We start from the raw sequence: 13,594 nt of genomic DNA, 5'->3' as shown, positions 1-13,594 counted from the left end.
TATTAGTATAGATAAACAGTACCTACTGCTCAAAACTAAGGTGAATGTTGTAAAAAATCAAAAAATATATCATGATTAGATATCATTTTCTTATTTTTCGTGAAAAATTACTAATTGTAGTAAAAGAGAATTTTTACAGGTTTAACCATATTGTAAGATAAGTTTTGAATACAGTCAATATTAGTGTAGGGGCTTGTATTTTTAAAACGCTTTAATTATGACAAATATGCATTCCATATCAAATAATAAGGGTTCCTTTTATAAACAAAACTGGAAAAAACATCTTCCATACTCTACAATGTCAATTGTAATAAAATTTTATTACTATATTCTTTTTAATGGTGGAAAACGTAACATTGAAGTGTAACAAGGGATTCTTTCTCCATACAATCCGTAATGGATTTGGATACAAATTAACTGGCACATAAATTGAATAAGGTTTTATGCCATTGAGTACTGCATTATCTACATAAGAGAGAACTGGTATTTCATGCTTTAGATGTTCATAATTCTACTTCTTATGAATTAGAAGTTCCTCGGTAGTCCTTAAGTTCGAAACAAAGACAGATAGATATGTTAATTACACTTGATTTTAGACTTTTAAAAGTCGGTAAATTGTTTTTAGACTTTCTAGGCCCATTGTATTTGTGTTATAACGTTTGCACATTTACAAATCTGCTACTATCTAATCTTTAGCAATAGAGCAACGATCTACCGCTCAAATTGGCAAATTTTGTTGAGCAATTTTAAAAATTTACAAGTTTTTATATTTACTGCCCCACTGCTCGGCAAGAGTCTCATAGCAAAATAACAATAATTTAAAAGCCTGTTCCAATAAAGCAAGAGACTGATAAAATGCTTTCACCACGCTTTACTGTTCAGAGCACAGACAAAGGGACATGTTTTTTTATTCCATAGAGTCTGCTGCACACGTGTTTTTTACTTTTTAATGGCGATTCTGATCAATATTCTCCTCTGACTTGTGCTAACCCATCTCCCGTGAGAGAACTTTGAAACCATGATCGGGAACCCATGGGATTCAAAATGGTAATTCTATACGAGTTTCCTGGTATTTACTTTAAATATTCATGTCAAAGTAGTTTATCAAAGCTTTTCAAAAGGAAAAGTCTGGTAAAAATAGTTAAGGTACATGATAAACTAAATTTTACTTTTCAATACTTGTTAAAAGTCAAGCAAAAAAGCCCAAAATGCGGCAAGAAATAAGATTTTCTTAACATTTACTTTAAAAAATATATATCCTTAGTAAGTCTGCTACAGTTTTGTCCTACCAATTTAATTGTATTCACTTTCCAAAGATAGAAATAAACACAAAGTGCGATAAAACAGTTCTAACGCAAATTACCACACTTCACTCACTCACTCAACACAAACGAGAATGCATCGAGAACTTATAGTACATAGTTTCAGGTCGAGTCGAAACATTTGAGCCTAGCTCGCCCGGGATTTCCTGCACAGTTTGTCACAAAGAAAACTCGACGGGAATCCAATGCTTCACTCCACAAGGGAAATCCAACCTTAAATTTGACACACAAAGCTTAAATTTCTGGGTCACGGAAATTCTCTACTGCCGTCATACAAAAAGCAGACTTAAGTTGACGGAATAAGGTTGAAAATTGAATGGTTGAATCGTGAGTTTCAGATTTTCCCCTGTCTAGACGGTTTATATCAATAATTAATGAGTTTATAATACCCTGGAATATACGGATATGCAGAACGTGAGAGGTAAAGACAAGTTTTGTTTTGTTCCAAAAAAGTGTCGCAGGTTCGAATCCGTAGTTGTTTTGTTGACGTTGGTTAATTGGAGCTTAAAACTACGCTAGAGGATTTTAGCGAGTGAAAATGTTTATTTACGAAACATGTTTGTAGTCTTTTCAGAATGGTTCGTGGAGGGATTTAAGAGCTGTGTACCTCCATACAGTGAATATCTAGTTCAGCTTGATACGTTAATTAAAGTCTGTTTTTAACTTTTCTTTTTTTCTCATGACTTAAAATAGTTATGTATGTATGTGCTAATTAAAAAAACAAATTGTTAAATAAGTTCGCAATTGGTGAAAACCTGTTTGGGTTACAGTAATTTATAATTTAATGCCCGTAAAATTTTCAAATAGTGTGATAATAATTTTAAGAAGTAGCTCATTCTTACTTTGCGTGTCCCTGTTTAATATCTTTTATTCAGTGATTTGCCGTAAAAATTAAACTATTATATTCTCATATTAAACCTTATCTTTATTAACCACTCAATCGAAAACTATCAAAAACCTTTTTCCCAAAACATTGACAAGTAAATCTGTGACACTTGTGTCAAATAAACTTCAACGCTGTTTATAAAAACACTTACATTTTACAGTTATAAATAAAATAAAATATTACTTTTATAATATTATCTAAAATATAGACCCAAAGCTGAATGGCTTCAGGTAAGTTTTTATTTAGAACTAGCGGCCTGGCCCGACTTCGTTCGGGTTCATACATTCATAAACATATTCATACATACATAATAGCCACCTTTACACAGACACACTCTATCGCACGTTCTTAGGAGCGTGCAGGATTACGCGCGGGAAAGCAGCGCACTCATCGCTCGCGATTTTCTTCGCGGGCTTGACAGCTGATGAGCACGGCGCGTGGTCTTTCCTTTCCCCTTGCACGCGCGCTCTTTCACGAGCGATTGTTGTTTCAAGCGCGATAGAGTATGTGTATAAAGGTGGCTAATATCACGCCTTTTTCCCATAGCCGTAAAGACCAAAGAACGCCAATTGGTACGATTGCGATATATACATCTTGTCATACAGGACCGCCGGTTACAGGTTCCTCCAAGCACAGTATAATTTTATCCCGTTCATAACTGTGGTTTTGATCCCGTCGATCCCATACAAACCTTGTCTCGACAGTTACAAACATATTTAAAAAATAACTATCCTAGTTTAGTTGTTTAAAAGTTATGCTCGTACATACATTTCGGAGATTCATTTTTATTTATACATATAGTATCTCGTAGTATCGGAATATAACTTGAATGAACGGAACTAAAATAGACTATCCATTTAGGTCTGTTATTTCATCGCCTATCTATTTTAGTAACTGAATTGAATATTTGGTGAATGGAAAGTAAAATTAGAACTAGCTTTAGGCATATGTATATAGTCTTAAAGTAAACGGATTAAGTTAACCAACACATGACTACCACTTAATTAAATATGTTTGATTCTAAATTCCATCCTGTAAACAATAAAGACTAACCCCTCCCTTATATCGGCCTCTTATCCTTCTCTTATTGCGGAAGAACCCTTGCCCAGGAGTGGGACAGTGATTGGTTAAATGTAGTAATAAAAACGTAGTAAATAAATAACTCTTTTTAGTTATAAGCTTGCCGCATAATTTTGCATCCTTGAGCTTCTACTACGTTATGTAAAAGCCAAGGGAACAAAGTGCTTCAACCTCAGCAGAATCTGTGCTAACGTCTATAAAATTCATTTCTAATTATCTACTACAGTATTCTCACAGCCATCCCAAAGTAAAACGAACTCGCAGCGCAGTCAATAAACTTCCACATTTTCACATCAAATATTAAACTAAGTCTTTTCCCTGCAGACTGGAGCGCCTCTCTCAAAGAAATCAACGGTGTTAACTTAGCCAATTACTTTCCTCAACAACGCTCATACAATTCTGTTGTATTCGTACACAAGAAATATTTAGAACGTAAACTTAAGAAAGAAAAAGTCAAACCTAAAAAGGATAAACAGATTAAGCAAGATAAAAGTCAACAGTTCAATTATGATCTGAACACGGAAGTCTCCAAAGATAAAACGTATAGAGTAGATTATCATGACAATTCTGTTTTAGAACAAACTATAAGATTTGCTAAAAATATTGTACCTATGGTTATACCGCCGAGTGAAGATAAATCTAACATTTATTACACAATTAAAACTGCTAAAAGACATAAAAAGAAGGAGAAGAGACACAGTGAACCAAGTTACGAACACCACGAGTCGACTCATGAAAGGGAAGAACCTAAGAAAACTGTTGAAACATTTAGGAAAGTTCGAAAAGAGAGTATCAGCGTCAAAGAGTCCGTCAGTCATTCTTCTAACAATACTTTTGACGATTTGAACATCAACCAGTCTTTATGCTGCACGTTTTCCGAAGTCTCAGACAAGAAATGTCATAAAAAAGATAAAGGTCATCATAAAAAGCTAAATCACGGACAAAAGTTTGCTATATCAGAATCTTTCGAAGCAGTAGCGACGGAAAATACTGCAGGCGACGGTAAGATCAAAATACATCTTATGAACGAGAAAGATAAACATTTCCTCAGCGATAGTATTAAAGAACCAGTATTAAACGCAATCAGAGATTGTATATTAGAATTGAACAACAATCAAAATACTGAAATAACTACAGTGCAAAGATTCGTAAAGTGCAATACACAGAAACTAGATACTATTATAGAAAAACTAACATGCATCGAGAAAAAATTAGATACACACGAAATGAAATTGGACATTCATGAGAAGAAAATTGGAGCTCATGAACGTCAGTTAGTAACTCATAAAAAAATGTTAGATACTTACGATAAAAAGTCCGATGTGGACCTTAAAGATGTAAGGATTCCTCTACCAAAGGTGCAAGAATGTAAGTCCAAAGCGAAAGCATCTACGTTGGAAGAATTAGGAGAGGACCTTATTGAAATTAAAGAAGAATATAGTTCCGAAGAAGAGTTACATCATGAGACGTTAGATAGAAGAAGTAGTACTGTAGTATTAGAGTTTGTGCAAGAAGACCAGAAGAAAATGGAGGCTTCAGGAGGCGGTGAAGTTCCTCGCTCAGTAAAAGGTTGGTCAACTATCGGTGCCTCAAAACTAGAACGTCCTAACCGCCTCCCTGCAAGGTTCTGTTGGACCGACAGTAAAAAGAATTGATTTTTATATTAATTTAGCTTTATTACGTAGATTGTATTATCGTTATTGTAGATCTATAAATAATTGTAACGAAAAGTAATATTTTTCATTTATCAAGATTAGGAACGTCAAAAACAACTATCCGAAAGAAAATCCATCAAATAAATTAGTTATTAATCGATTAAGAATCGACACTATTCAAAACATTGTCGTACTGTAAGCGATTCGGGTCGCGTGCCGTGCGCCCATGAATCATCTAGAATCGATATTGTTAACGATTGCGAGTTATTCGAGGTATGTATCGAGTCGGTTCAGTGAGTCGCCGATGGCGGATCGTATTGCAATAGAATAAATACATTTCATACATGAATGGCTCTTTGTTTGTGGACGTTTTGTAACTCGACGGTTCTTCAATGGGTTTAGAATTGTTATTTGTCGTTTATTTCTACGTGTTTCAGCTGTTTTGGTTTCATTTTATGTATTTATTGAGACCTTTTCAACATTTTGCTCAACGAACGTTCACTTTATGGATTGCACTTTCTTGTGTTATGTCATGTTTTTATTGATCTTTGCACTCATCTGATTGTAGCGAATACTTTCAGTATACTGAAAGTATTCGCTACCGCATACCTATCCACTTAAGTATGATAAAAACGATAATTTATAATCTTTACTCAGTAAAGTTTAGGTACTATAAGAAAATCGAATTGTTGTAACCAATGCATGTGCGATACATATTTCACGATAGATCCACTACACATTCAGTAACAAAAGGCTTGTTCTATTATTTAGGTTGCCTATTTTTTGTCAGTACTAGCTGACCAGCGCAGCTCCGCTCCCGCTTTCTTTTATTTAATACCGCGCATTTTCAAATTTATTCACCTTTTACACCTTCTCTGGACTTCCATAAATAATTCAAGGATTAAAATTAGCCAAATCGATCCAGCCGTTCTCGAGTTTTAGCGAGACTAACGAACAGCAATTCATTTTTTAAAATAGATTTTTTCAAGTTTTTCTTTCTATCATAACAATCTACTGAGTCTTCCTAATTCGACAACCCCAATTTAAAATACAGCCGCTTTTTTATAAACACTCACAACTTTGAAATACGTCTTCAAAACTTGCCTACTTAAGCGACATAACTGCCTACCTCTTACTAATGTGGGGATAATTAAAACTGGGAACAAAAGGTATTAAGTGACGTTTCAGTTTAAGGCTTTGACTTTCATCGGTATCATGACGTGAATTAAATTGATGACGTCATTAGCTTGGAGTAATTAATGCATTTTGGCTTTACCTTGAGGCTTGATATTGTGTGGATTTTAGTTTACGAGGTAGATTAGGTAGGGAAGTTAATGAGCGAATGTGGAAGAAAATATTTTATTTTAATCAATTTTCACTTTGAAACTATATTTTTTTTACCGGTTTTTTATATTTTACTAGATGGCCTATGTGGTACCAATCGGGTACAAAGTAACATCTCTTATTAAAGATGTACAGCGATTGAAGTGTAAAAAACTAGTTAATAATTAGATTTTATCAAAATCGGGTCAGGAAATCATGTTACTATAATAGACAATCAGAGAGACAGGCAGAATTTGGGTTTTTATAGTACGGGCTTGCATAATTTTGACTCACGCTACAACATTACCGAACGCCATATTTTCAAAAAGCTACCATTTGTCGCGCTTTGTACATATGTATATTACTGACCCGATATTTAACCGCTAAAACTTAAGTAATACATAATTCAAACAAAACAAAAGCTTAAACCATTACATATTCTTACACAAACACGTTTCAAAGACATTTGAAAGGTCAATCTGAAGCCTTGAATTGTCCGCTAGGAATCACATTACTAGTGACCTCAGAGGGTCTAAAATTAACCTCCGACCTTCCATTAAGAGGTCAAATTAATCATTTGTACAGGAAACCGGTGACTTGGCAATTTCGTAACTGATGTAAATGGGGAAACCTTGTACTGTGGTGTCAGTTTAATCAGTGATGTCGATCGAAGTTCTGTGTTTCTAGTTGATTTGCTAGCGGATATATCTAATGTATGTGTCTGTAGTTTGGTAGACGGGTATATAAATAAATACATCTTTGCCTGGGCAGAGTCTCCTCCGGGAACAAGGAAGAGGTTGATCTTGTGTCTGCCACGCTCACCAAGTTCGGGATGAGGACTTTGCATTCATTTAAGAACTGTGTAAAGAATTTTCAAATATAGAAAGTTTCACGATTTTTACTTCTATCTTCCTCGAAAACCCACTTAAGTTTGCCTCCCACCTCTGTAAAAATGTACCCTGTAAGTCCAAATAAGAAGAGCTAAAGATTACGTATGACGTAGTTCGCACGTTTGTAATTGCCCGGGTATAAACTACATTAAACTTTAAAGTTCACACTATCGTTATAAGTACAAACTTTGATATTTACAGAGTTAGTGTAGATTAACAATTAGATCAGGGCACGCTCGGAGGCGCGCCAAATCCGACGGACGGACAAATTTTATAGGTCACGTGTAATCGCTGATAAACCCTATTAATCGAGGCGCGAACTTTGTTTGAATCTACTGAACGCTTCATATAATTCAGTTAAATGTTTAGGAAACTATTTCGTAAAGGTACTATGCAAGGCTATTTTTTCTGATTATGCATATATCAATGTCAAAGATTGTATATTTCTGCCAAATGGTAGTATGCTAGTTTTTATCTGCTTGATAGATCTGTTGCAGTTTGGACAATAATGTCCTAGCCTCTTTATTATAATCCAGCGAAATAACAAGTAAATACTACCCTAAAATTGGTTGCAAAATACAACTAAATATATTCGGTCAAATACATGTACTGTTGTCTACTGCAACCAAGCAATGTTTGCAAAACTTTAATAATCCTACTTTAAATCCCTTAAAGTGTGTCTTAAAACTAGCTGTTTTTAACTTTTAAGAAGGAAAATATGTTTGTAATAATAATTAATCTCCGACACTGCTAAACGATTTCAAATAATCATTTAATGACTAATAAATAAAAGAAAGCTACCTTATCCTTCAGCACTTATGCCGGTTATTCTTGAAATATAATAATAAGAAAGCTTATAAAAATTATTATAAAAGCGATAAAAAATTAATTTTTCGTAAATTTTTGAGTTAAAAGCTCATGTATGTATGTATGTAATTGAGTTATGTTATACTAAACTACAAAATGTAAAGTGTAAGCGATATACAAAACTGCATGAAGCGGAATATGAAGAGAATGTATTATTCAAATTGCGGCCGAGAGAGCTTTGGGTAATGCCCTATTTAGAGTATGGCTAAATTTGTAGACATTTTAGAACTTAACTAGCTATTTTAATATTATAATAGGTTTTTAACAACAATATTTAATGTCTTGCCGAACCTTATTAGACATGTTTTGAAGATAAACTTTTTGTTGAAAGTATTTTTCAAAATATCTTTAAAAATTTTGCAGTTTTTGGAAACTGCAAAATATTAAAAGATTGCACCAAAACTGTTTATTTGGAACTTAACCTGTGTGCGAAGGTAACGAATATTTGTAACATGATGAATAAAATATTTTTATTTTTAATTATTATATTCATTCATTACTTTAATATTGAGTTAACTCTATTATTAAAATCTAAAATGTTAACAATAATAGCCATACTCTTCTAGGACGTTTTCACATTAAGCGTAATTTCAGCGCGTATGTATGAGCTCGAATTTTGACACTCCTACAATATAAACGTACATAAACGCTTATTGCGAGTTCAAGCGTATTTCGCTTGACGATACGCGCTGAAAATACAGTCAAAGACAAAAACATGTATACAGTATCACATTTTCAATAGGATTTTTATCAATAAAAATATATATATTTATGCTGGTTTTAAACATAAAAGAAATTTTACAGTCACTGTGAATTAAATGCTGACTGATAGTAACAACTAAATGGATAAATTCTCATAAAAAGTACCATTAAAAATGTGACGTGATATACAAAATTTTGCTAGTGTGAAAAATACGCTTCCCCACCGCAGTTTGAACCGTGCTTATAAAAGGAAAAAAAAGTCGTGCTGTATCAGGCAATCACTCACCAATGTCTGAGCAGCTGTCTGGTGCTGTAAAAACAGGCTTCGGTCAGTTAAGCCAGTCATGGAAGATATCAGAGTAAAGCAAGTGACAAAGACAGTTAGAGAGCGGCGAGTGAGTTCAAACTGCGGCCGCGACAGAATATGCCGAACGATATATGCCGAGCGATCAATATTTCACCGAGAGAAAGAAATATAGTGCTATCTCTCTTCCACAGTAGAACTTAGATTGCCAAAGACCCAGTGCCTATTTTCGGCATCGACAAGGAAAATGATTCTTTGACATCCGGTCATGTAAGTGTACACTGTCAGAAACTATGCCTTAGGCCAGCAATGTTCACATAGACCAAAAACTAAATAGAGAGTCTTGTATGCTAGCGACTGACGGAGGTATAGAAAAATAAGTGATTAACAGGCTAAGATGCTGGTTTGTTTGACACAGATACTTTATTTTGTAAAAAAACCCGATTCATTAAATATAATTTGGATAAATCGTGCATGCTAAGGCTCTTTAATAAATTGTTGAACTATAAAACTGTTGAAAATACTTTAAGCATGACAACAGTGTATGCTTGCATGTACGAAAGATCCCTTTCCTTCCCGATGCTGATAATGGGCGGCAATTTGTAAGCAATTTAAGTCCTACTGTAAGAGAAGGATAGCACTATATGGTCTGTATAGCGCTATCTCTTTCTGAGGGCGGAATTTTGATCGCTTTGACAGTTTCTGATCGGCGGAATGGTCAGGTTATATGATCCGAATGCCCGCGACGTGTGTGTTGGGAGTATTGTAGAAGACTGTGTTATTGTTTTATTAGATTTTATTACAGTTTACTTATGTAAATAATACGCTATACCTAGTATTATCTAGTACTAATTAATATTATTATACCTAGTTTGTCTTATATTTATATCTATACTAGAGTTCTGACTAATGAAATAGGTTGTCTATATTTTCTAAGATTTTACCAACGCCTAGCTACCTAGTTTTATAATGTTGTAATAGTATAATGTACCTAATTATTATTTAATTTATCTATACTACATATTTCGGTATTCTTTTTTAATGGTTGATATCTATGTAGGTACATACGTATGTACAGACAAACGATAAACAAATTTGGTCTATGTTACAAAATGAAATTAATTAAAAGTCTAATTTAATTATAATATGACACATAAGTATAGTTTATTAATTATCTAATTCAAAGAACACTAGATTATGAAGTATTTTTTAGTCTAAGCTAATGAGATATTATAACTACAAAAAATCTATGCTTATATTTAATGTATATAATAATAACAATACTATTGTTATTGACATTGTTTTCGGCAGGCGCCATAGTTCCCGTATTTTCCTAGTTTCCCAGTCCTAAGCACCTCATCCAATAGTCCAAGTAGTTCTTCCCTTTAGTTTTGCCATAGTCCCACACAGTACGGTGACTGTCCTTGGGTGCATTTTATAGTGTAGACAGGGATAGTCACCGGATTGTGACAACTTACATACTGTTTGAATATATATTATTATTAAAGCTGTCTAAATGGGCCTCTACGTTTTGGCTTCCGACGCACGCCTTCTAAAAGTCCGGGACTCCATAGTCCTGAGATAATGAACAACAATACTATATAGGCGCCCCAATTGCCTTTCTGATCAACTGGCCAGCGCGCTGGCTCGCAATAATTTACGAAATATATGAAGTGCATAATTTTATTACACTAAGTAACTCGCTGTTCAATTAGCCGATTGCTCAATCGGCTGAATTATTTATTTACAATGGCCTCGGCATTTTAGTGCTGTGCTTGTTTCGAGTACAATAAAATTGTACGATTTATTCGTATTCAATTTAATTTGGATGCTCTTTAATGAGCTCGGAATGTACTAATGGATTTAAAAATTTAATCAGGGATGTTGAATTTTTGAAGTATCTGTGGTAATGAGAATTATTTACTATCTTGTGGTATACAACCTATTGGGACTGAGCCCAATGTCCAGCAGTGGGACAGGAGTGAGATTATTTTTTATGTGATTGTGGATGGTTTATTTGTAACACAATATACCCCGAACCAAAATTTTAATTAGCTGTCTAGAAGATAACTTTACAAATACACATTTTTTGACTCAAATTATACGCTATAGCCTTTTATTGGATTACGTAAAGTTGTATCCTGACACACGAACCCTGGACATGTTGAAAAGATTCACATAAAGCTGCACAGCTTACACTCATTGCCATTAAAAAGCCATTTTTTTCTGTTATTTTAATATATCCTCATGCTAAACCATAAGGTTAAGCGTTTTTGTTTCAAAATGGAGGGTACCCTTATATTAAATCTCGCATTCATAATATCATAGTAAAGATTATGATAACTCTATTCTATTTAATACAGCACTTTACAGCAGCATTTGAAATAATTCTAAAACACAACCGCATCTTAATTTCGTTAAAATAATACGGCCACATTAAACTACACAGCGATGCAATTGACTTCGCTCCGTTACGGTAGACTTCGTAAATTATCCGAGTAATGAAACCAACCGAACGTTGGGTTTCGTGAAATAATTAAAGTGTTTAGTGCAGTTCCCGAGGAGAATGGAGTTGGACAAATTATATGAGTGTTGTTACAATAATGTGTATGTTATTAAAGGCTGTATGTGATTTTCTACTGTCTGCTTGTGAGTAGCGAGAGTTTGGCATTTAAAATGTAGTATCAAAAATCCATTCTTTAATATTATAAATGCGAAAGTAACTCTGTCTGTCTGTTACTCAATCACGCCTAAACTACAGAACCAATTTGCATGTAATTTGGTATGGAGTTATTTTGATACCCGAGAAAGGACATTTAGGACATGGCCGACAAGGCTATTTTTAAATCGGGAATATGACGCATTTCCATGGGAAAATTCAGGTAGTGGACGAAGTCGCGGGTAAAAGCCAGCATCATATAAGTTTTCACACTAAGTCGGTGGCTAGCCCGTTGTCAATAGTCAATGGTTGTAAAAAATTGTAGTACAAATTAGAAGTACATGATCCTCAAAGATTATATTTGTTCTTTTAACGATATTTTCCGCTGCTACTATAAAAACGTTAATTTGCAACTGATAAATGCTTGATAAAAGTATACTTTTTCTTTAAAGTTTTAATTTTTTTAGGGTTTAATGAGATTATTAAAGGTCAGTAACGCAAAAGTTTACAATTATCAGTAAAATTCCAAACTTGAATTAAATTCTCAAACAAATTTAGTAGTTTTTCATGCAAGTTTTTGAACACTGCTATTCAAAAGCTAACAACCTAACTATTTCTCGGAAAGACTAACGAGTAAAGCCGCGCGGGACAGTGACAAACAAATAAAAAAAATCGTTTAACACATCCCACATTGATATAAGCAAATGAAAACAAACACTGACCACTGAAAAACCGATACTATACAAAGTTACAATCATTTAAACATCAAACAACACGAGTTATACATCAAACAACATCAGTTACACATCAAACAATGCCAGTTGGACATCAAACGATAAGTTTGCATCAAATTGTTTAGTTTTTGAACATTTTAACGGAAATAATGTATTATTCATTGTGGTTGAAATTATGTGTGTTTGTAAAGAATTTTGTGGATTTGGTTGCGATACGAGGAATTAACGAGTTAAACTTAAATCGACTGACCGTCCAACGTAATAGTGTATGGCACATTTGCAAAACCGGCAAATATTTTTCTAAAATATAGTTTTTTGACTGTTGAATAATGGACCTAAAATTAATCATGAAGTTAATGGTTAATTAAAACCCTAAACTACCTATAATAGATCAATTTTGAACTATGTAATTAAATGTAACATTTTGATTTCGGTATTTTTTCTTGTAGCTTTTATGGAATACAAAGTCTAAACTCTCTCTTTAGTAAAAGACTCTTGCCCCACAATAGAAACCTCATATGTTAAATTTATTGAAAAATGTCAAGTAAAAAAACGCACTGTACAAGAACTAAACAAAACACTTTTAAGGTCAGTCTCAATCCTCAGAGATCAAAACATTGAATCTGAAACGTTCTCGATACAAACTCAATATAAATAAACAATCAAATGCAATACGTTGTATAAAGCGGACACAGATACTTATCTCACGATCGAACTGTCGCCGGCAGATGTGATCGGAAGTGCTTTTAATCGTGCCATTGTGGGAATATTACATTTAACTCAGATTGCAGATTGTTTATCGATAGATGCTATGTTACATTGTTAGTTTGTTTTTAAAGGAAGCTCTTGCAAATTGCAGTAAGTACCAAAGTTCTTTCTTACTTTAACATAATTCATTTATTTAAGAAAATTTTGTTTTAAAGATTACAGAATAATTTACTTTTATGCATGGGTTACGGTGCCCGAGGGAACGTGACCATGACTTACGAAACCTGACTAGATCCCCAGCTGATATTTGAGATATTGAAAAATAACAGATTTTACTTAATAACCAAATTATCGAAGGGCTATTAGTTACTGAAGAAAATAGCCGTTTCAAAATTAACTTTATATCGTATTTAATACAATCAAATGTGAATCTAGAAAATTAAATACTACTAAAACATACTAAA

The 13,594-nt window shown here is 33.7% G+C and overlaps 2 protein-coding genes across 4 annotated transcripts in view; one reads left to right on the top strand and one right to left on the bottom strand.

The window, feature by feature from the left end:
* Positions 1–13,594, bottom strand: part of Nckx30C (solute carrier family 24 member Nckx30C) — a 99,858-nt gene that overhangs the window by 64,812 nt on the left and 21,452 nt on the right. For 2 of the 3 annotated variants that reach the window (XM_076124934.1, XM_076124935.1), the window contains exon 2: positions 9,012–9,035. The exons of the other annotated variant lie outside the window; for it this stretch is intronic. In XM_076124934.1, coding sequence (XP_075981049.1) covers positions 9,012–9,035 — 24 coding nt within the window. The remainder of the gene's footprint in view (positions 1–9,011; positions 9,036–13,594) is intronic. 3 annotated transcript variants of the gene reach the window in all.
* Positions 2,320–5,127, top strand: LOC142979773 (uncharacterized). The gene is made up of 2 exons (XM_076124937.1): positions 2,320–2,438; positions 3,613–5,127. The coding sequence occupies exons 1-2, from the start codon at positions 2,429–2,431 to the stop codon at positions 4,941–4,943; spliced, it is 1,341 nt and encodes a 446-aa protein (XP_075981052.1). The 5' UTR covers positions 2,320–2,428; the 3' UTR covers positions 4,944–5,127.

This window comes from Anticarsia gemmatalis, chromosome 17 (assembly GCF_050436995.1).
Source record: "Anticarsia gemmatalis isolate Benzon Research Colony breed Stoneville strain chromosome 17, ilAntGemm2 primary, whole genome shotgun sequence".
NCBI lineage: Eukaryota > Metazoa > Arthropoda > Insecta > Lepidoptera > Erebidae > Anticarsia > Anticarsia gemmatalis.
The sequence above is the reverse complement of the archived record's forward strand: the minus strand, read 5'-3'. Positions and strand labels throughout refer to the sequence as shown.